Genomic DNA, 22,949 nt, shown 5'->3' with positions numbered 1-22,949 from the left:
CAGAGTGCTTTTTTCCCAGCATTTTATTATGAAAAATTTCAAACATCTACCAAAAAATGTTTAAAGACTTGTACGGTAAAAAGCCACACATCTCACAGCTAGAATCAACAATTAACATTTTACTGTATTTGGTTTTCGACTTATCGATCCTAGATCCCTTGTGCTTTCTGTAGCAGGTGACCTGCCTTGAAGATTTAAAGACAGAATATCAGGAACTATAGTCAGAAAACGGGGCCTTTTATGAGTCAGAGGGGAAGAGCAAAAACTCCGCTTTTGACAAATCTGTCGTAAGAGGCCAACTGCAGGGATACCTCCCTTTCTTAATGAAAGCCTTTCTGTTCTGCGAGGAGCGGGGTCCTCTTGTCAAGCAGTCAGTCCCTGCTGCTTCCTTATTGGGGCAGGATCAGGATGCATAGGGATTTGGAGTGCCTTGGAACCAGCTACCACCCACACTGTTTGCCAGCTGGTAAACATGCCCGTCAGGTATGGGGGTTGGCATTGCCTGGAAATCTTTAGTGTTCATCTTACTGACATCTGGTGCCCTCAGGCAGGTAGGTGCAGTTGGCTGCCTGGTTTACAGAGCTTGCACTGGGCCCAGGTTGGCAGGGGTCACATCTATTTATCCCACTGCACAGGGGAGTTCCTTCTCAGGAAACCCAGTTTATAAGAAGTACTGACTGCCAGAAATAGAGCAGAAATCAGAACCAGGAGGCAATTGTGAGAGGAATGGAGACTTCTGACCTCTGGAGATTGGGGTACCCTCCCCCTTACTTGCTGTTGGGGTAGCAGAGGGCTTAGAACCCCACATTCCTAGACTTTCAGAATTGGAAGAAGACTTAAAAGTAATCTAGGCCGGGGGTCCCCAACCTCCAGACTGTGGCCTGTTAGGAACCAGGCCGCACAGCATGAGGGGTAGGCCAGCAGGCATTACCGCCTGAGCTAAGCCTCCTGTCAGATCAGCAGCGGCATTAGATTCTCATGGGGGCACAAACCCTATTGGGAACTGCACATGAGAGGGATCTAGGTTGTGTGCTCTTTAGGAGAATCTAACTAATGCCTGATGATCTGCAGTGGAACAGTTTCATCCCCAAACCATCCCTCCAACCTCACCCCGGTCTGTGGAAAAATTGTCTTCTACAAAACCCGTCCCTGGTGCCAAAAAGGTCAGGGACTTCTGATCTAGGTTATAGCTTAGTGGTCAAACACCCAGGTCCTGAAGTTAGGCTACCTGGGTTCAAGTCCCAGCTCCACTACCTACTAGCCCTGCGACCTTGAGCAAGTCACTTAGTTTTTCTGTGCCTCAGTTTACTCATTTGTAATATAAGCCAATTAGTACCCATCCTAGTGTCATGAACTAAGTTCATATATGTAAAGTGCTTAGAATGGTGGCCAGCAAGTACTTAATAACAGTTAGCTCTGAAAATGTATAAAGCAAAAGTAACCAATGTTTTGGTGGTTTGCAGCCAACTTTTTTCTATGCATGTGCTAACATATTATTTTATAAGAGTGGGAATATGTTGTATATACTCTTATATAACTTGCTTTTTCACTAAACAGTATATCTTCTGTGTCAGTTTTGATAAAAGCATTTTCCTCTTGCTTTTCCTGCATATGTTCAGAACCATCATATTGGTAGCAAGTTACATGTCCTGCAGTTTTCTTAACCAGTCCCCTGCTAGTGGACATTTAGGTTACTCTCAGTTTTTTCCTTCTGTAAATAAAGCTGCACTTCTTAGTGACAGATGCCAAATGACTAGATGACCTTGGGTATGACCTCTCTGGGTCTTGGTTTCTTCATCTAAAATCAAAATGACAGGACTCTACTGGGTGATTAAAATCTCCTCTGATCTACATAGGAATTGTTTTCAAGACATTTCTGACAAGTAACTATCAGCCTCTGCTTGCATTCCCCTAGTGACAGGGTGCTCAGTACCTCATGAGTATTTATTTCAGTGGACAACTGTAATGGTCAATAAAGTATCCACTTTCCACTTTCCGCCTTCCTGCAGCTCCTGGCCCTGGCTTTGTTCTCTGGGGCTCCACACATTCGGTTTACACTCAGTGGCCAGTGTCTGGGGCCATTGTAGAAAGTAAGGAACCTCTAATTCCTTCCTTCTTTTCTTCCTCTTTCATCCCTTCCTCCCTCCCTCCATCCCTCCCTCTATTCCTTCCTTCCTTGACACTTACCATGTACCAGACCTTCCAGACCTTCAGCCAGGCACGTGGATAGGAGCCACAGGGGAAGTTGGCTGCAGGGTTAGAAATAAGTCCTCAGCCCCTTAAAGCTCATGCCAGGGGACTGGACTGTCCACCACTGTGGGATGGGGAGGCTGAGGCTGGTGGCCTTCCTCAAATGCACTGTAGTGCCCTAGGCAGAGTCCTGGGCTGCCCTGTGAGGAGGTGACCAGAGGTAGGAGCAACTTTACCCTAAGGCTGGATCAGGATCCCCTCCAGGTTTTTACTAGAGCCAAACCCCGGCCTCCTTTCTCTTCCGCCACCCACCCTTAAAGTGCTTAGAAACACATAGATTTAAATATAAATTCAAATGTAAATAATTTCAACTGTGTAACTAGGAGGAGTCAGTTCTACACGGGTCCTATCTGTGTCCTCCCCAGGGCTCAGCTCCATTCTTTGGTTTCATCCATTCTCATTCAATACATTGTTGTTAAGAGCTCACTGGGTGACCTCTCTGTCATGTCGTGAAGTTTTAAAAAGAATGCCTTTTCTGAGCTTCGGTTTCCTTATTCATAAAATAGGAGTATTGATCCGTTTCTTGCTTTTCTTACAAGGTTATGGTGAAGATGACTGAAGTCCAGAGTAAAGAAGGATTATGTTTGGATGTCGAAGGAATAGAATGCCCTCTTTTAAACTGAGCACAGCAGGAACCTATAACAGGAATGCAGCAACTATGGAAAACATACATTTCCTCCCCTCCCCATCATAGTCCCTCTGCTTCCGTGTTAACTTCATAGACAGGCCAGCACAGCCAGCCTTGCAGCCTGAGATAAGGCCTTTGGCGGGTGTCTCCTCTATCGCTCCCTCAAGCCCTCAAGTAAGTGTTGGAGAGAGAGGTGATGCTTGGTGCTGGTGGAACCCCTGCACAGAGACAGACACAGGATGAGCTCTAAGTACCCGCGGTCTGTCCGGTGCTGCCTGCCCCTCTGGGCCCTAACACTGGAAGCAGCTCTCATGCTCCTCTTCTTTTTTTTTACCTACTACGACGCTTCCTTAGAGGATCAAAAGGGGCTCGTGGCGTCCTATCAAGGTGAGGGTTCACTGGAAAAGTGATCACACAGGCAAATAGCAGGGGTAGGGGCGGGGGAGGCCTGTGGTTCTCCAGGGGCACAGATGTTCCTTTCTACAAAATCTCAAGGAAAAGGATTCCCCCATCTTCTTCCATAGATTGCGCCGAAACTCAGCCAACAATGTAAGCTTTCCTTTAGGAGCCGCCTGGATATTCCTCCTTCCGTGAAACCTGCCTTGATTTTTCAGTGCAGTGAGAGGCGTCCTCTTTGGTGTTCCTCAAATTCCCTCTGCCAAATGGTCTTCATAATTCTCTGCTTCTCTACTTCCCCTTCTCTCTCCTTAATGGCAAGGAATTTTTTTTTATTTTTAAAAATTTTTTATTTTTATAGATTTAGGGATACAAGCGCAGCTCTCTTATGCAAGCAATTTCATGTTGTTGTTGGGTTTTTGGTTTTTGTTTCCTTTTTGTGGCCTCTTGCTCATTTCTTATTTCTTTTTGAGACAGGGTCTCACTCTGTCGCCCAGGCTGAAGTGCAATGGCATGATCATGGTTCACTGCAGCCTTGACCTCCTGGGCTCAAGCAATCTTCCCACCTCAGCCTTCCAAGTAGCTAGGACCACAGGAGCGCACCACCATGCCTGGCTAATTTTTTTTTTTTTTTTTTGGTAGAAATGGGGGTCTCCCTGTGTTGCCCAGACTGGTCTCAAACTCTTGGACACAAGCGATCCTCCAGCGTCAGTCTCCCAAAGTGTGGAATTACAGGCGTGAACCTCTGCGCCCGGCTCTCTTGCTCATTTCTATACTACTTTTCTTTTGGAAGCGTCATCCGGTTGCTACCCCCCACCCCCACCCCCACCGACCCCAGCTTTCTTCTCACTTAGGGGCTGGGAAGTCTGCACGCTCTCTGTAAATCCAGAACCAGAAGGTATGGCTGAAGGGGAGGGGAGGGTGATGGTTATTTTATATTCAGCTAAAAATATTCCCAGACTGTGATGAGACAACTGTAAATAAGACAGATGTCCACAATGGTGTGACTTCGCTTTTTTAAAAATATTGAAATGAGTTTCAGACATTTTAGTGGGCTGATACGTTGTTGATAATGGACAGGGCCTCCTTGAAGAACGTCCCTGAGACAAAGCTGAAGCTCGAGCCTGGTTGAGTGCTTGCTTGTTCCCAGGTGGTATTAACGACCAGTTAACTAAAAGCAAAGAGAAGTCATCCTGGGGCCCATGGCAGTGACAAGTAGGACTTAGGGAGGGAAGACCTTATACCATTGAAAGGGCTGGCCCAGAGAGGAGCCCTCAGTGACAGACAAACAAGAGTTGGCACAATTTTAATTCATTTCAATCCAATACAATTCAATGCATTCCATTCATTCAACCATATATGACAGCCAATGTGGGATTCAGACATATGATGATTAGAGCTGATATTTATGAGCACTTACTATGTAGTAGGCACTATTCTAAGGGCTTTACATTGAACCCTCACAACAACCCCATGAGGTGGGTACTATTATGATCTTCATTTTTCATATGAGGAAACTAGGCATATGGATGTTGAGTAATTTGCCCAAGGTCGCTCAGCTAGCAATAGCACAGCATATTTAAATTTAGCCATCCTGGATTTAGTTTCCTTACACTTAACCATTATGCATCATGGCCCCATTTTACAGTGGGGTTGAGTCATTTGTCATATAACCCAGTAGGTATAGCAGCCACTATTCCAACCCTGTAGATTGACTCTAGGGTCCATGTTCTTTACCCTTGCACCGTGCTACTAACATAGATACAAAATGTCCTCAGAAACTCACTTTATACCGAAGCTCACAGGAGGGTCCACAACCCAGGCAGGGGAGACGATGGTGTCAGGGAAGGCTTCTGGAGGGAGGTGACTGCCCAACCAGGTCTTGAAGGCTCAGTAGGAGTTACCTATGGGACAGAGGAGGGTCATCCAAGTGAGGGCACAGTGGGTGCCATTGCATGTGCACACACTGGAGCAGACTGAGCCTGGGCTTAACATTGCATTGCCCTGGAGCCTAAAAAGGAGGGCAAGGGGCCAGGCGAGGTGGCTTACATCTGCAATCCCGGCAATTTGGGAGGCGGAGGCTGGAGGATCACCTGAGGTTAGGAGTTCCAGGCCAGCCTGGCCAACATGGCGAAACTCCATCTCTACTGAAATTATAAAAACTAGTCGGGTGTGGTGGCACACATCTGTAATCCCAGCTACTTGGGAGGCCATTTCACTTCAGCCTGGGTGACAGAGCGAGACTTCGTCTCAAAAAGCAAAACAACAAAAACAAAAAACAAAGAAGAAAGCAGGGACTGGGCATGGTGGCTCATGCCTGTAATCCCAAACGCTTTGCGAGGCCGAGTCGGGCAGATCACCTGAGGTCAGGAGTTCGAGACCAGCCTGGACAGCATGGTGAAACCCCATCTCTACCCAAAATACAAAAATTAGCTGGATGTGGTGGCATGTGCCTATAGTTCCAGCTGCTTGGGAAGCTGAGGCAGGAGAGTTGCTTGAACCCAGGAGGCAGAGGTTGCTGAGCTGAGATCATGCCACTGCACTCTAGCCTGGGTGACAGAGTGGGACTCTGTCTGAAAAAAAAAATAGTAATAAATAAAAATAAAGAGGGAAGCAGTGGGTGGTAGACTCACGGGGCTGCATAAGGAGTTTGGCTTCAGTCTGAGGTCCAAATAGAGAACAGGAGTGTGACAAGTTTAGATTTGGGTCATGGAGGAAGCCATGCCAGGGCTGGTGTTGGAGACAGGGGGACATGGCTTGAGACATGAGACCAGCATGGAGGCTGTAGTGTAGTATTGACCCGAGGGCTTCAACCTTCTGATGGTGTACACACCATTTTTTGAGCATGTACCATGGTTATATGTTACACTTTAAGTATTACTTTAAGTATTGCTGCATTAATATGTTTTATATGTTATAATAAATACATACAAATTAGGAAAATTCAAAGAGATGAAAATGAAATATATAATATTCTCAAATTACTAATCATAATGGTGTCAATCTCCAGGCAGGGTCCATTGCTACAGTTGACGATAGTGGATGAAAATTCACTCCTCAGAGTCTTCTTGATAATTTGAAATTGTCTTGATTGACTTGTCAGATCTGATTAGGTCGACATTTTTTTAATCTCGAATGTGACTGACAGCTTGTGTGAGGAGAAGTTTCACTCTGCCTTTTCCTTTTTGTTCACTTGGCTGCCATTGTTTCTGTGCTTCCAATCTGTGTTTTTCTGCACGAGTTGTTTAAGCAATTACTTCATTTTGTGAAAGTTAGTTGAGTTAAACTTAGGTAACTTAACCTGTCAATCCACTTAATTGAATTCAGTCCTGGTAAACTACAATAGATTATTCAAACCTGCCAATTCTAAAAAGACATTTTGAGGCAATCAGGAAATATGAATACAGCATGAATATCTTATGATATACAAGAATTATTGTTAATTTTGTTAGATGTGATAAAAGCATGGTGGATTTTTGTTGTTGTTGTTTTCTAAGGCTCCATCTGTTAGAGAGGCACATTGAAATGGCATGATATCTGGGGTTTGCTTTATGCCAGAAAAAAAAAGAAAAAGTAGAGAAGGTTTATAAAAACAAGATTGGTCTCATGTGACAGTCATCAAAGTTTGGAGATGGGCATGTAGGGTCATTGTGCTGTACTCTCTGTTTTTGTATATGCTTTAAAAGTTCTGTAATAGTTAATTAAAAAAAAAAAAAAAGAAAGAAAAAAGAAAACACCCTGGCTGAGCACTTCGGGAGGCCAAGTTGGGAGGATGGCTTAAACCAAGGAGTTCAAGACCAGCCTAGGAAACACAGGGAGACCCCCATCTCTAAAAAAAAAAAAAAAAGACTTAAAATTTAGCCTGGTGTGGTGGCATATGTCTGTAGTCCCAGCTACTAGGTAGGCTGAGGTGAGAGGATTGCTTGAGCCTGGGAGCTTGAGGCTGCAGTGGGACAGGATTGTACCACTGCACTCCTGCATGGGCGATAGAGCAAGACCCTGTCTCAAAAAAAATAAAAATATTTGAGATGGCCGGGCGCGGTGGCTCACGCCTGTAATCCCAGCACTTTGGGAGGCTGAGGTGGGCAGATCACGAGGTCAGAAGATCGAGACCATCCTGGCTAACACGATGAAACCCCGTCTCTACTGAAAATACAAAAAATTAGCCGGGCATCGTGGCAGGCGTCTGTAGTCCTAGCTACTCAGGAGACTGAGGCCGGAGGATGGCGTGAACCTGGGAGGGGGAGCTTGCAGTGAGCTGAGATTGCGCCACTGCACTCCAGCCTGGGCAACAGAGTGAGACTCCGTCTCAAAAAAAATAAATAAATAAAAGTAAAAATAAATAAATAAAACATAAAACCCTGCCATTAGTTGCAACATGATGAATATAGAGAACTGCATATCAAATCCATCCCATTGGACCAATATTCCCTTAGGGTACCTTCCAAAGCTAGGAGACTCAAGGCTGTGTGACATCCTGAGCAAGTGAGGGGCGGCTTCTGGGTGAATCTGAATATTAAATATTTGCAGAGCTGAAAACTTCACAAAGTACCTTTAGAGGTAGAATAGCCTAGATCCATGTTTCTCAAAGTGTGGTCCCCAGACCTGCTGCCTCAGCATCCCCCAGAAATTTAGTAGAAATGCATATTCTCAGGCCCTAGCCCAGACCTACTGATCAGAAGCTCTGGGTCTGGGGCCCAGCAATTTGTGTTTTCACAAGCCTTCTGGGTGATTCTTCTGTGCATGAAAGTTCAGGGATTCCTGGAGCTAGACTGATTCATATCTTGCCCCTGTATCCTAGAGACCTTGGGCAGATTAGTCAACCTCTTTCTGTCTCTGTTTCAGCTTCTGTCAGAGGATGATAGTACTTGTTTCATTAAGTTGTTGAAAGGATTAAATGAATTAACACACATAAAAAGTATTAGCTTTTATTATCAAAAGCTTTAATTTTTTAATTTTTTAAATAAAAATAAAACTAGAACTGCTTGTTTTCTTCCAGCTACCCTAGTGATTGTATTGAGCATTTTCTACAGCATGTGTTCTTTGCTGTAATGACTGCTGGTCTGGATGACATGTGATGAGACCAGATGGGCAGGGGCAGTGGAGGAGATTCAAGAGAAATTTAGGAGATAAAATCAGCTGTACTTGATGGAAAGAGTGGGGAGTTAAAGCTGGCTACAGATGTATGATTTGGCATAGAGAGGTGTCAGTTCCTGAGATGAGAGACAGAAAGGGAGGGACAGGTTGTGAGGATAAATCAACGATGATATGTTCATTCTGGGCTTGGAGTTAAGGGACCTATGAGATGCTTAGGGGAAGCAGAGAGTATCAATTACCTGTTGCTGCATAACAGCCACTCCAAACTTAGTGGCTTAAAATAGCAACCTTTTAATTTATTCATGATCATGATTCTGTGGTGCAACAACTGGGCTGGGTTCAGCTGGGCAGTTCTTCTGTTGGTTTCACCCAGGGTCATTCATGCATCTGCAATTTGGGGTGGGATGGCCTCAGATGACCTCATTCACATGTTTGGCAGTTGGTGATTCATTGGGGGCCATTACTGTTAACAATCTCCTGCCATGCAGAGCTTCCCTAAGGCTACCAAACTGGGAGACTATGCTGGGTCCTGTGCTGTGGATACCACCCAGTCCCCCATCCCCACCCCATACTCCTCAGAGGCAGAGAGAGGGGCTACTAGAAGACAGAGGGGTTTTCCCAGTGACATGTAAACATTCCAAACCCTGGCACCTTCCACATCACGGCTTCCATCTGCCCCTTTGGGAAATCTTTGTTTTTCTTCCCAGGCTGCAGCAGGGGTGAGAGTTGTGGGTAGAGTAGAAGCTGTGGGGGAGGAGGTGGTGGCAGCCTGAGGCTGCAGAGGTCTTCCCAGGCAGCAGTGGGAGCACAGTGTGGAGGTCAACCCTAGAGCCTGGGTGAATGAAGCTGGGTCTGCCTTCAGAGCTGTTGGTGCTGAGGTTTCTGCAGGCCAGAGGGAGGGGCAAGAGTGGGAGGGGATGCAGATCCAGAATCACAGAGGCAGCTGACCAGAGGAGGCAGCTGCCTATGGGGATGTTCCAGAAGGCCAAAGTGCTATTATCCAAACAAACTCTTCGCGAGTGGTCTCTTTGCAACAGGCCTGGGGGAGAGCAGTCTTGCCTAAAGTCACACGGCTAATCAGCAGCTGGCAAGGGGTAATAGTTACTAACACTCACTACATACCCAATGCTGGTTGAAGTGACTTGCACGAGCCAGCAAACTCAATGCTCATGGCAATCCTCTGAACAGGTGGCATTGTTTCATCCCAATTTTACGGCTCAGGAAGCTGGGACACAGGAATAGCCAGGTTCTGAACACTGACAACCGGATTCAGAGACCCACACTCTTCACCATCACAGTCACGTTATATATGCTATATAGAAAGGCAGGATGGCATAATGGTTAAACCCAGGTAGGCAGGGTTCGAATCCTCCTGCTACCATTACTAGCTCTATGACTTGGACTAGTTATAGCACCTCTCTGTGCCTCCTTTTCCCCGTCTGTAAAATGGGGATAATAAATCGTACCTCTTGCATGAGGCTGTTGTTGGCTAAGTGTGTAAGGCACGTAGAACAGTGCCTGGAATGTTGGGTGCTGTCTATATGCCTACTATTACAATGATGGCGAGTATTGTCTTATCTCTTGCTGCTGAACTACCAGGTTAGACTTCTTTCTGCAAGTCATGAGGCTTTCATAAACTTTTCCTGAAGGCTTTCCATGGAATGTACAATTCCCCTCTGGGCCCAGGCATGGGTGCCCGGATAGTACATCCACTTCTTATCACCCCTGAACACCTTAGAGCCCATTAGCTTATCAAACCAGCAGCTGATGTGAGTGCAGAGCAGACTGTGAGAGGTGGAGGCTGACACCAATGAGGATGCTCCGAGCTGGGGCCCAGCCCTGAAGCGGGAGCCCAGATAATGAGGGGTGGAAATGGGCCTGGAGCCCAGGAGAGGTGGGAGGATGAGGGGGCAGGGGGAGGAGAAGCCTGAAAACAAATGTTATTTCCTGACCAGTTTGGGGTGCATGAGCTCTGTCAACAGCTCATGGAAACTGCTGCCCTAATTTCATCTTGTTGGCTGAGGCACAATTCCTCTCTCAGGGACGGTGTGGAGCCTTGGGGAGGAAGGTCCTGAGCGCCTATACCTGGAATCAGGGAATTGGGATTGGGGCAGCAGCTCTGCCCGATAAAGCCCCTACCCAGGATTCTCTGACTTCCTCATCTGTCTCTTTTTTTTTTTTTTTTTTGAGACGGAGTCTTGCTGTGTCACCCAGGCTGGAGTACAGTGGTGTGATCTCGGCTCACTGCAACCTCAGCCTTCCTGGTTCAAGCAATTCTCCTGCCTCAGCCTCCTGAGGAGCTGGGATTACAGGCATGTGCCACCATGACCAGCTAACTTTTGTATTTTTAGTAGAGATGGGGTTTCACATGTTGGTCAGGCTGGTCTCAAACTCCTGACTTCAGGTGATCCACCCACCTCAGCCTCCCAAAGTGCTGGGATTACAGGCATAAGCCACTGCACCCGGCCTTTTTTTTTTTTTTTTTCTCCCTTTGTCGCCCAGGGTGCTGGAGTATAGTGGTGTGATCGTGGCTCACTGCAGCCTTAACCTCCTAGGCACAAGTGATCCTCCCACCTCAGCCTCCTAAGTGGGACTACAGGCACTTGCCACCACGCCCAAGTAATTTTGTATTTTTTGTAGAGACAAGGTCTTGCTATGTTGCCCAGGCTGGTCTTCAACTCCTCAGCTCAAGCAATCCTCCCTCCTTAGCCTCCCAAAGTGCTGGGATTGTGCTGGGATTACAGATGTGAGCTACCACACCTTGTCTGACTTCCTCATCTTTAGGGCCCCAACTCTGCCCTTATCTGGGCAACTCTCCTCTCCCCATCTTCCACTAACTTCTTTGGAATGTTCCAGAGCTGTAAAAGCCTTAGTATCAAGCCCAACTCCTATGTGTTACAGACAGGGAAACTGAGGCCTAAAGAGGATAATGGACTTGCCTAAGATCGCTTAGTGAGGTGAGGGGAAAAAAGAGCTAGAGACAGCCTAGCCTGTGTACAGACATAGTTCCAGGCATTCAGAGCTGGGCTCTGCCGCCAGCATGCTTTGGGGCCTGGGAGTTGGTTCACTGTTGAACTACCAGGTTAGATTTTCTTTCTCCAAGTTGTGGGGCTTTCATAAACTTTTCCTGAAGGCCTTCCTTAGAATGTACCATTCTCCTCTGGGCCCAGTCATGGGCGCCCCTCACAGGCTGTCTCTGGTCCCCTTCTGTAAAATGAAAGGAAAATGGAAGAATTGCCCCACTCATGGAATCTTCAGTAAGTCTGGACCCTATGCATTATAGCATTGCTGCAAAATGGCAGATGCACTTTAACAATCGTGTTTAATAAAAGGTTGAATTTGCATACCTTAAGTGGGGCGTGCAGTCTCCAACTGAACACGAGCCTCACTGCTCCCACATGTGCATTGCACCTTCATACACAGATTTCCTGCCTGGCTCCTGAGGGAATTTGAGTAATCCCAAGAGGAACCCCTGTATAAAATGTCCGCTGGCCACACACTTCCATTCCTAAGGACACAAGCAGGAGACAGAAACATTCCCTGCACCTCCCTCCCTGCTGTCAGAAGAGGTGCAAAGAGTTGAATCCTCCCTGATGCCCGCTTCTCACCCACGCCCCAAATCCCCAGGTCCCATGGAGGTCCTTGGGGGCCTCCTGTATCCTGGTGGTGTCAAGTTGATTTGGAAATGTCAGTGTCCACCTTGTCCTCTCTGGCAGACCCTAGGTGTGTGTATTTTTCAATGGAAGTGAATTTAAATGTACTTTATAAATCAAAGACTTTTTCTGAGACTTTGGAGAGTTCCAGTAATGAGAGCTTCTCATTCTTATCAAAGCCAGGGCTGGAGACCAGTGGCAAGTGAGTTCCTATTGCTGTGATTGTCCTGATGGTGTTGGTTAATAGCCACTATTTACTGAGCGTTCTCCATGTGCCACGTACTGTACTGAGCACTTGAACAAAACGGATTTCCCAGCACCCTTTGAGATGGATCTAATTACCCTTATTTAGCTCATAAGGAAAGTAAGCAACTTACAAGACCACAGGGCTATGAAGTTGAAACATGTAAATTCATATTTTTTTAAATTTATTTATTTTGAGACGAAGTCTCATCGCACTGTCATCCAGGCTGGAGTGTAATGGCGTGATCTTGGCTCATCACAACCTCCGCCTCCTGGGTTCAAGCGATTCTCCTGCCTCAGCCTCCTGAGTAGCTGGGATTACAGGTGCCTGCTGCCACACCCAGCTAATTTTTTGGTAATTTTAGTAGAGACGGGGTTTCACCGTGTTGGCCGGGCTGGTCTCGAACTGCTGACCTCGTCATCTACCCACGTCGGCCTCCTAAATTGATATTTTTATATGTTCAAAACAGTCAACTGGTGGCAATTTAGTGAGGTTTAATCTAATAGGAAATGATAGAGCTGGGATCGAACAGAGCTATGTGAACTCAAAGCCTATGTTTCCCCTTCCACTTTTTAAAAAACATTGTCTAGGCTGGGCACGGTGGCTCAGGCCTGTAATCCCAGCACTTTGGGAGACAGAGGCTGATGGATTACATGAGGTCAGGAGTTTGAGACGAGCTTGGCCAGTATAGTGAAACCCTGTCTCTACTAAAAATACAAAAATTAGCCAGGCATGGTGGGGTGTGCCTGTGGTTCCCGCTGAAACACAGGAGGCTGAAGCATAAGAATCACTTGAACCCGGAAGGCGGAGGTTGCAGTGAGCCGAGATTGCACCACTGCACTCCAACCGGGGCGACAGAGAGACTCTGTCTCAAAAAACAAACAAACAAACAAAAAACAAAAATTGTCTACATGCAGGTTGCAGAAAATTTAAACACTAAAACTAAAAAAGTAAAACATCTCCCAAACTTAGAGACAATATTCATGATGGAAAAAAAAAATTCTTCAAGATCTCTCTCTCTCCAGTCATTTATTCATGTGTGAAAACAGTTGGTGATTATTGATGAAATAGCATTTACAATTTGGAGCAATTATGTGCATTACATATACCATTTGATTCTGGCAACCTAATGAAGGAGGTATGATCATTTTCCCTATTTAACAGACGAGAATAAGCAGAGGGAGGGCAGATGGCGTGGTAGTCCAAGGCACAGGCTCCAGCAGACTATCTTGGTTTAAATCTTGGCTATAGGCTGGCTCTGTGGCTCATGCCTGTAATCCCATCGCTTTGGGAAACTGAGGCGGGCGGATCACTTGAGGTCAGGAGTTCCAGACCAGCCTGGCCAACATAGTGAAACCCCTTCTCTATTAAAAATACAAAAATTAGCTGGGCATGGTGGCAGGCACCTGTAATCCCAGCTACTTGGGAGGCTGAGGCAGGAGAATCACTTGAACCCAGGAGGCGGTGGTTGCAGTGAGCCAAGATCTTGCCAATGTACTCCAGCCTGGGTGACAAGAGTGAAACTCCATCTCAAAATTAAAACAACAATCTTAGCTCTACCCACCGGGGCAAGTTACGTAACTCCTCTGTGCCTTGGTTTTCATATCTGTAAAATGGTGACAGTAATAGTGCCCACGTCAGTGTGTGGTTGTGAGAACGAGACAAGGTAGTCTATGTAAAGTGATTAAAACAGTGTAGGCACATGGTAAACACTTAAGAAATGTAGGCTGTTATAAAGTTCAGAGATGTTAAGTTACAAGATCAGGACCACACAGAGGGTGCCAGAGACCTGATTTGAACCCAAGTTTGTCTCGTTCTGGAGCTCAAGCTGCTAACCCTTTTTCAAAACTGGAATTAAACCAAAGTACTCACCCTCTTCGCTTTGCTGGACCCCTCCCTGCCCTCAGGTGCATCTCTTCCACTCACCTGCCACAGCAGCCTCTGCTCAGGCTCTGAGACTGGGAAAGGTGAGGGCTACCCAGGTGGCCCTGATGTTTTCTGCCAGCTGGCTCACCAGGTCCCTCACAGGTGGCAAAGGGAGGGAGGTTTGCTGTGGAGATTATGTGGTTCCCAACAACAACAGCCCTGGGCCTATATCTGCCCTCTCTTTTCTGTGTATCCTGGGCCAAGTCACTTGGCTTCTGTGGCCTTATTTTCTCATGTGCACGGCCAGGGGGTTGGCCCTGATCTGCAATAACAGCAGCAATGACCTTTACTGAGTGTCCATGTGCGTCAAGCACGTGTGCTTTACACTTGTTCTTACGATTAGGTTTAATAATACAGTAATTGCCACATTTGCTGAGCACTCATTATGGGCTAGGCCCTGCCCTAAGTGCTTAATTAGCTTTAGCTCCTCTAATCCTTACCTTAACCCCACACGGCGTGTGTGTGTTATCCCCATTATTCAGATGAGAACATTGAGGCTTAAAGAGGCAAAGTAACTTGACCAAATACTTGTAAATTATCTCACATGTCCCTTCTAGCTGCCATTTTGTAAGACTCTAATTTCACACCACCCTAAATCTCGTCTGCTTCCTCTTCCTCCTTCTCGCCATCTCCCCACCGAGCAGTCTGCCAAGATCTGACCGTGATGGCGGTCCTTGGCTTGGGCTTCTTCACCTCGAATTTGCGGAGAAACAGCTGGAGCAGTGTGGCCTTCAACCTCTTCCTGCTGGCCCTTGGTGTGCAGTGGGCAATCCTGCTGGACGGCTTCCTGAGCCAGTTCTCTCCTGGGAAGGTGGTCATCAAACTGTTCAGGTATTGGTATGGTGGCTGGATCACTTCTGGGTCATAGAGGGAATGGAGCCCAAAAGGACAGGTTCCAGAAGATCTGGGATATTGCCCCCTCTCTGTCTAGCACCAATGCTGTGCAATATTTAGGACATCCTCATGCTAAAAGATTATTCATTGTTTGTCTAAAATTCAAATTTAACTGGGCATCCTGTATTTTACTGGGCAGCCCTACTCTGTGTATCACAAGGAGTCCAGGCCTACGTTCCTCCTGCATCCTTTCTTTTCTGTTATTGTTGTTTATGATTTTGTAAAGTTACATAATCAATATAAGTTTATGGAAAAAGTAAGAAGGAAACACATTAGACAGAGAGAAATAGACATGCCACACCTAGAGAGACATTCTCTTTTTTATTTTGAGACTGAGTTTCACTCTTGTCACCCAGGCTGGAGTGCAATGGCACCATTTCAGCACACCACAACCTCAGCCTTCTGGGTTCAAGTGATTCTCCTGCCTCAGCCTCCCGAGTAACTGGGATTACAGGCATGTGCCACCATGCCTGGCTGATTTTGTATTTTTAGGAGAGATAGGGTTTCTCCATGTTGGTCAGGCTAGTCTCAAACTCCTGACCTCAGGTGACCCGCCCGCATCGGCCTCCCAAAGTGCTGGGATTGCAGGCGTGAGCCACCGCATCTGGCCTGAGAGACATTCTTTTGAAAAGAAATGACTTTCAGCCCTCTAATGCTGCTAGACAAGAAATAGCCATGCCTTTATTTTCATTAAATTACCTGTGCTTCGTTTAGATGCATTTATGTGAAATGCTAAGAACCATCAAAACTAATGCTTAATGGTGCTAGAAGTCAGAATAGTGGTTACCTGGGCAGGAGGTGGATATTGATTAGGAAGGAACACAAAAGAACCTCATGGGGTGCAGAAAATGTTCTCTGTGTTCACCCAGGTGATGGTTACCCATCAAACTATACACGTTTTAAAAGGGCATTGGCACTTAATGGGAGGAACTAGGCTAAATTTTTTCCTGAAACATTGTTTTGTTTTGTTCAACTCTGAATCTCTGTGCTGACAAGATGATGGTAAATGTCATCCTAGGCATGTTGGGGACCTCTCAAGGCCTCTCAAGGCCATTCCAGCCTCCCCCTCTAAGACCCTGCTAAACCTCTGGGCACTGCTGTTAAACATTTCTCTATGAGCCAGGAACTGTGCTGAGCACTCCACAAATAATAATTTTGTTTAACTCTTCCAGGTAGGGATCTAACCTGGTATACAAATAAGGAAGTGGAAGCTCAGAGAGGGCAAGGCACTTGTCTCGGGCCACACAGCTAAGTGGTGGAGATGGCTCCACGTTTTTATTATAACCTTTTCCATATACTCCAGAGTGGTCAGAACATGAAACACAGTCTAGCCAGCTCCCGATTGGCCCTGGGGGAGAAAACTCTACATATTTTTCTTTCTAAAAAGGTTTAGAGGCTGGGCGTGATGGTTCACACCTGTAATCCCAGTACTTTTGGGAGCCGAGGTGGGCAGATCACTTGAGCCCAGAAGTGTGAGACCAACCTGAGCAACACAGTGAGATCCTGTCTCGGCAGAAAATAGAAACATTAGCTAGGTGTGGTGGTGAGCACCCATAGTCCCAGCTACTTGGGAGGCTGAGGCAGGAGGATCACCTGAACCCAGTGAGGTTAAGGCTGAGTGAGCCATGATCGTGCCACTTCACTCCAGCCTGGACAACAGAGTGAGACCCTGTCTCAAAAACGGTGTTAGGCCACGCGCGGTGGTTCATGCCTGTAATCCCAGTACTTTGGGAGGCCTAGGCAGGTGGATCACCTGAGGTCAGGAGTTCGAGACCAACCTGAACAACATGGCGAAATCCTATCTCTACTAAAAATACAAAAATTAGCTGGTCATGGTGGCAGGCGCCTGTAATCCCAGTTACTTGGGAGGCTGAGGCAGGAAAATCACTCGAACCCGAGAGGCAGAGGCTATAGTGAGCCGAGATTGTACCTTTGCACTCTAGCCTGGGCGACAGAGTGAGTCTCCATCTCAAAAAAACAAATAAACAAAAAACCACAGTTTTAGAGTTAATTCCCACGGGGATTCAATACACACATACACACACACACACACACACACACACACACACGCACACACACGCGCTCATGCACACACTGCATTCACCTGGGAAGTGACAAAGGGCACCCTGGGGGAATTCAAACGGTGGTGGCCCTGGTTTGGTGTTGCTGCCTTAGCTTAAGGTCACACCAGCCTTCAACCTTCTGCACCACAGCAGAATGGGGCAGGAGGCGTCTACGACTGCTCCTTTTGTCTGATGTCCACAGGGACCTGTTTGTTCTTGACTCAATCCAGGAAGACGAGAAGGGAGAGAAGTCACTGGCAGCCTGAGTCAACTCTCCTGCCCCACCCCTGACTGCTTGGATCCCCCTAGGGGTGACCCCTGCTGAAACTGGCTTCCTGACTGGTTCCCATCAGGGCTGTGCTGATGGCTGGTGCCCAGGCCTGCCCCTGGGCACAGGGTACTCTCCCTTGGCAACACTCCAGCTTGTGCCACTTGACTTGGGACTGATTTGGTTCTGTTTTGAGTCCCTTCAGGGGAGGGGCCTATCTTATTCAACGTTGTTCTTTGTTTTCCTCACATACTAATAACTTAGCAAATAGCTATTGGAGCAAAAATGAAAATAGAACCCTAAAAGTGGGATGTTTTAAAATTTTATTTATTTATTTATTTATTTATTTATTTACAGACAGGGTCTTGCTCTGTTGCCCAGTCTGGAGTGCAGTGATACAATCATAGCTCACTGCAGCCTCTGCCTCCTGGGCTCAAGTAATCCTCCCACCTCAGCCTCCTGAGTTACATTTTTTTACAGGTGCCCGCTACCATGCCCGGCTAATTTTTGTATTTTTAGTAGAGACGGGGTTTCACCAGTTGGGTCAGGTTGGTCTCGGACTTCTGACCTCAGGTGATCCACCTGCCTAGGCCTCCCAAAGTACTGGGATTACAGGCGTGAGCCACCGTGCCTGGCCTAAAACTGTTTTTGAGACAGGGTCTCACTCTGTTGTCAGGCTGGAGTGAGGTGGCACGATCATGGCTCACTCAGCCTCAACCTCACTGGGTTCAGGTGATCCTCCTGCTTCAGCCTCCCAAGTAGCTGGGACTACGGGTGCACACCACCATGCCTAGCTGATTTTTCTGTCTTCTGCCGAGACAGGGTCTCACTGTGTTGCTCAGGCTGGTCTCAAACTCCTGGGCTCAAATGGTCTGCCCACCTCGGCTCCCAAAAGTACTGGAATTACAGCCTCCTGAGTAGTTGAGACCACAGGCACACACCACCACACTAGCTTTTTTTTTTTTTTCAATAGAGATGAAGTCTCACTGTGTTGCCCAGGCTGGTCTCAAACTCCAGGCCTTAAACAATCCTCCCACCTCAGCCTCCCAAAGTGCTAAGATTACAGGTTTGAGCCACCATTCCTGGCCTTAAAAGTGTGATTTTTTAATGTTGTATTTTGAAATCTCTAGGACTCTCCCTAGAAGATAATAGCAATAACCAACTCCTTTATTGCACTTGACATATATCAACTCACTTTGCCCTTACCGTGGCTCCAGAGGCATTGGGTCCACCTTATAAATGGAGGCACCAAGGCACAGAGTGATTAAATAAGTTGCCCAGGATCACACAGCCAGAAAGTGGCTGAGTCAAGATTCCAGCCCAGGCAGCCTAGACCTGAGAGCGCGCTCCTAACCACTGCATGTCTCTCTTAGCACCTCCCCAGCACAAACTGGCCCTTGAGGAGTGAAATACTGCCGCCGGCACACATGCTCCTGAGTTAAGCCTTTGTCAATGAAATGAACACCCACTTAGAAGGAATAACTTGTCCAGGCACCATGGAACATTGAGTAACCCCTTATTCTAAATTCCTGGTCCCTGTAAGACTCCTTCCCCATGCCCTTTGCCCTTTTCTGATCTTCCCCTAAAGTCCTGGAGGCTTAAGCGGGCATAGTCTGCAGCAAACACTGAGGAAGCTAAGTCCAGACTTTAGAGCACAGGCTTTGGATCTAGGCCAGCTGGGTTGGAACCTCACATTTGTGATCAGCTGGTGTGACTATTTCCAAAAAATCCATTATAATCCTCTGCGTGACCCTCTGTAAAATGGGGATACTGAATGGTAAGCTAGCACGATTTTACAGAGACTCGCACAGAGGGTTAATTTTTTTTTAAATTTATTATTATTTTTGAGATGGAGTCTCACTCTGTCACCCAGGCTAGAGTGCAGTGGTGAGATCTCGGCTCACTGCAACCTCTGCCTCCCAGGTTCAAGTGACTCTCGTGCCTTAGCCTCGAGAGTGGCTGGGATTGCAAGCATGCGCCACCATGCCCGGGTAATTTTTGTATTTTTAGTTGAGACAGGGTTTCACCATGTTGGCCAGGCCAGTCTTGAACGCCTGGCCTCAAGTGATCCGCTTGCCTTGGCCTCCCAAAGTGCTGGGAGTACAGGCATGTGCCACTGCACCCAGCCTTATAGGGTTAAAATGTAAAAGAGGTGATGCTGTTACAAGCCTGTTTTACAAAATGCTCTTATAATAAATCATTATCATCACTGTTGCTGTGGTTGTAGCATCATCATCATTAACTCCCAGAGGGAGGAGGGAGTCTCAGAGCAAGGTGCTCAGGGGAGACTGGATGTCCATGGATTGTCCAACTCAGTACCACTTCCTACAGGAAGTCCTCCCTGATGAGTCCAGTCAGCATCATCCTCTCCTTCCAATGAACCCCACTAACCTTATGATATCACAGATATTCTTAGTTGACAGGCTCATGGTGTAGCCTGTCTGGATCATAAGTACATTTTTTTTTTTTTTTTTTGGATCATAAGTACCTTGAAGACAAAAATCATTTTCTCCTCCTGAGCATGCTCATTGGTGGAGGGAAGGAAGGAATCGTAATAGTGTTAGTAAGGCTAGCGTCTTTTCAGGAGTTGGTTCGTTGTGCCAGTCTTGGTGCTAGACACACCGATAGGAAGAATACTCCTTCACATCCCCAGGACACCAACATGGGACACGTCTGATCATCATTCTTAATTTGCAGAAGGAGAAATAGGCTCAGTGAGATGAAATGGCCACTCCAGTAGCAAGGCTGGGACTGGAAGCCTGGCTTGTCCTGATTCCAAATCCAGTTTCTTTCCACTTCCACGGAGAGGGAGAGAAGGGACAGTGGCCCCAGATGAGGATGGGGTGACTGGATGCGGACAGGCCCGCGAGGGAAGAGTGCCCTCTGTTGAGCATCTGAATGATGGCGGCAGAAAAGAAGACTGGGCAGAATCCCAGTTGTCAGGTCCCCTGAGGGAGCAGTCACCCCGATCATCCTCAGTCAGATGAGTATGTGTAGATCAATGCCTCATAGATGAAGGCACTGAGGCACAGAGTGGTTACATCATCTGCCAGACCACATGGCTCAGGGTGCAGAGGTCACCTTGACGGGGGAAGAGCTGGTCACTCCAGTCCGCAGCATCAGCGCCCAGGTGGGTAGAAATCTTGTCTTCTATTCCCACAGAAAGTAGGTGCCCAACAGTGTTTGTTGAATGAATGAATGAATGAATGAGAGGCATCCTTCCTTCTCAGTCATCCTGGCTCTCCCTCTCTCCCCCAGTATTCGGCTGGCCACCAGGAGCGCTATGTCGATGCTGATCTCAGTGAATGCTGTCCTGGGGAAGGTCAACTTGGTGCAGTTGGTGGTGATGGAGCTGGTGGAGCTGACAGTCTTTGGCACCATGAGGATGGTCGTCAGTGATATCATCGGAGTGAGTCATGGTGCTGGGAGGAGGGACCTGGGAGAAAAGGGCCAAAAGCCCCATTTGGTGGGGTTTCTGGGGTTTTAAAAAATAAAGACAACCTGTAATCCCAGCTCCTTGGGAGGCTGAGGAGGAAGATCACTTGAGGCCAGGAGTCTGAGACCAGCCTGGGCATCATAGAAAGATCCTCATCTCTAAAAAATATTTTTTTTTCTAAATTATCCAGTTGTGGTGGCATGCACCTGTAGTCCCAGCTACTCAGGAGACTGAGGTGTGAGTTGGAAGGATTGCTTGAGCCCAGGAGTTGGAGACCAACCTGGGCAACATAGCAAGACCTCATCTCTAAATAAATAGGTAGGTGGATAGATAGGTAGATAGATAGATAGATAGAGAGATAGATAGATAGATAGACAGACAGACAGACAGACAGATAGATAGGCCAGGTACGGTGGCTCACACCTGTAATCCCAGTACTTTGGGAGGCCGAGGAGGGCGGATCACCTGAGGTCAGAAGTTCAAAACCAGCCTGGTCAACAGAGTGGAACCTCATCTTTACTAAAAATACAAAATTTAGCTGGCGATGGTGGCAGGAGCCTGTAATCCCAGCTACTCAAGAGGCTGAGGCAAGAGAATCATTTGAACTTGGGAGGTGAAGGTTGCAATGAACCGAGATGGCACCATTGCACTCCAGCCTGGGGCACAAGAGCAAGACTTTATCTCAAAAAGAAAAAAAGAAACGAAAAGAAAAGATTGATAGATAAATAGATAGATGCCCAAATGAGGTTGCAAAAGTGTGGTCTGTAGAAATGTTTAAGCACAACAAACCAGTGCCTTTAACTACTACAGTATAATCCTGTCGGATTGTGCTATTCATGATATAATTATGGTTGTATAAAAGTAATTAATTATCAGAGCCTCACCAGCAGTGGGTCCAGCAAGTTTGTACAGCCAGCATCTTCCTTACAGTCCTCTGCTGTAACCCTGGCCCTGAGTGAGGACATAGCCGACTTTCCCATCTCACAGGTGAGAAAGCTGATGCCTGGAGAGGGGAGGGGACTGCCCAAGATCACATAGCAAGATAGTGGCAGGACCCAAGCAAGAACCCAGAGTTCCAGCCTGGCTTAGAAGAAACAGCACTGGACTTGGAGTAAAAGGCTGGGGTTTGCATCCCAGCTCTGCCATAAATCCCTGTGTGACTCTGGACAATTTAACCTCTTAGAGCTTTAGTTTCTTCATCTGTAATATGAGGGTAGCAGTACTACCACATAGGGTTTGAGGGAGTAATTGAATTAATCACATAAGATGATGCATGTTTACAAAAAAAAAAAAACTTGAAGCCCCTTTACTGTGCCTCAGTATCCCAAAGGACTTTGGAGTTTACTCTGAGAAATACAGGGAGCACTAGGGAGTGTTGAGCAAAGGAGAGCTGGGCAGAGGAGAGCTATGAGCTGACTTATGTTTTAAGATAATCACTCTCGCTTCCGGGTTCAGGAAAGACTGAAGGGGCAAGGGAGGAAGCAGGTGGAGACCAGAGCGGCAGCGATTGCCATCATCCAGACTCAGACTAGGACAATAGCTGTGAGAGTGGTGGGAAGTGGTTGGATCCTGATTGTATTTTAATAGCAGAATTGACAGGATTTGCTGATAGACTGCACATGGGGTGGGAGAGGGTCAAGATGACTTCAAGGTTCTGATCTGGCACGACTCAGCGGCTGCTGGTGCCATTTACTGAGATGGGGAACACTGGGGTGGGATAGATCTGGGAGGGAAAACCCGGAGTTCAGTGTCAAATGTGGTAGCGTTAGGGTTAAGGTTGGGGGCTAGAGATGTGTATGAAACATCCCAGTGGAGACACTGAATGGAAATGTACAGGTCTGAAGCTTAGTGGAAAGGTTAGGGCTAGGGATACAAATTTGGGAGTTGTTACGATACAGATGGTATTTTTTTTTTTTTCCTTTTTTGAGATGGAGTCTCGCTCTGTCGCCCAGGCTGGAGCGCAGTAGCCGGATCTCAGCTCACTGCAAGCTCCGCCTCCCGGGTTTACGCCATTCTCCTGCCTCAGCCTCCCGAGTAACTGGGACTACAGGCGCCCGCCACATCACCCGGCTAATTTTTTGTATTTTTTAGTAG

At 47.0% G+C, this 22,949-nt stretch overlaps 1 protein-coding gene across 11 annotated transcripts in view; it reads left to right on the top strand.

Annotated features, from left to right (window-relative positions):
* Positions 1–2,962: 2,962 nt before the first annotated feature.
* The window catches only part of LOC105538113 (RH-like protein), a 73,940-nt gene continuing 53,953 nt past the window's right edge, over positions 2,963–22,949 (top strand). For 10 of the 11 annotated variants that reach the window (XM_011977893.1, XM_011977890.1, XM_011977887.1 and 7 more), the window contains exons 1-3: positions 2,963–3,265; positions 14,839–15,025; positions 20,678–20,828. In XM_011977893.1, coding sequence (XP_011833283.1) covers positions 3,118–3,265; positions 14,839–15,025; positions 20,678–20,828 — 486 coding nt within the window. In that variant the 5' untranslated portion in view covers positions 2,963–3,117. The remainder of the gene's footprint in view (positions 3,266–14,838; positions 15,026–20,677; positions 20,829–22,949) is intronic. The other variant, XM_011977894.1, reaches the window with a different exon arrangement.

This window comes from Mandrillus leucophaeus, unplaced genomic scaffold, assembly GCF_000951045.1.
Source record: "Mandrillus leucophaeus isolate KB7577 unplaced genomic scaffold, Mleu.le_1.0 Scaffold185, whole genome shotgun sequence".
NCBI lineage: Eukaryota > Metazoa > Chordata > Mammalia > Primates > Cercopithecidae > Mandrillus > Mandrillus leucophaeus.
This window is presented reverse-complemented; position numbering and strand designations above follow the sequence as displayed.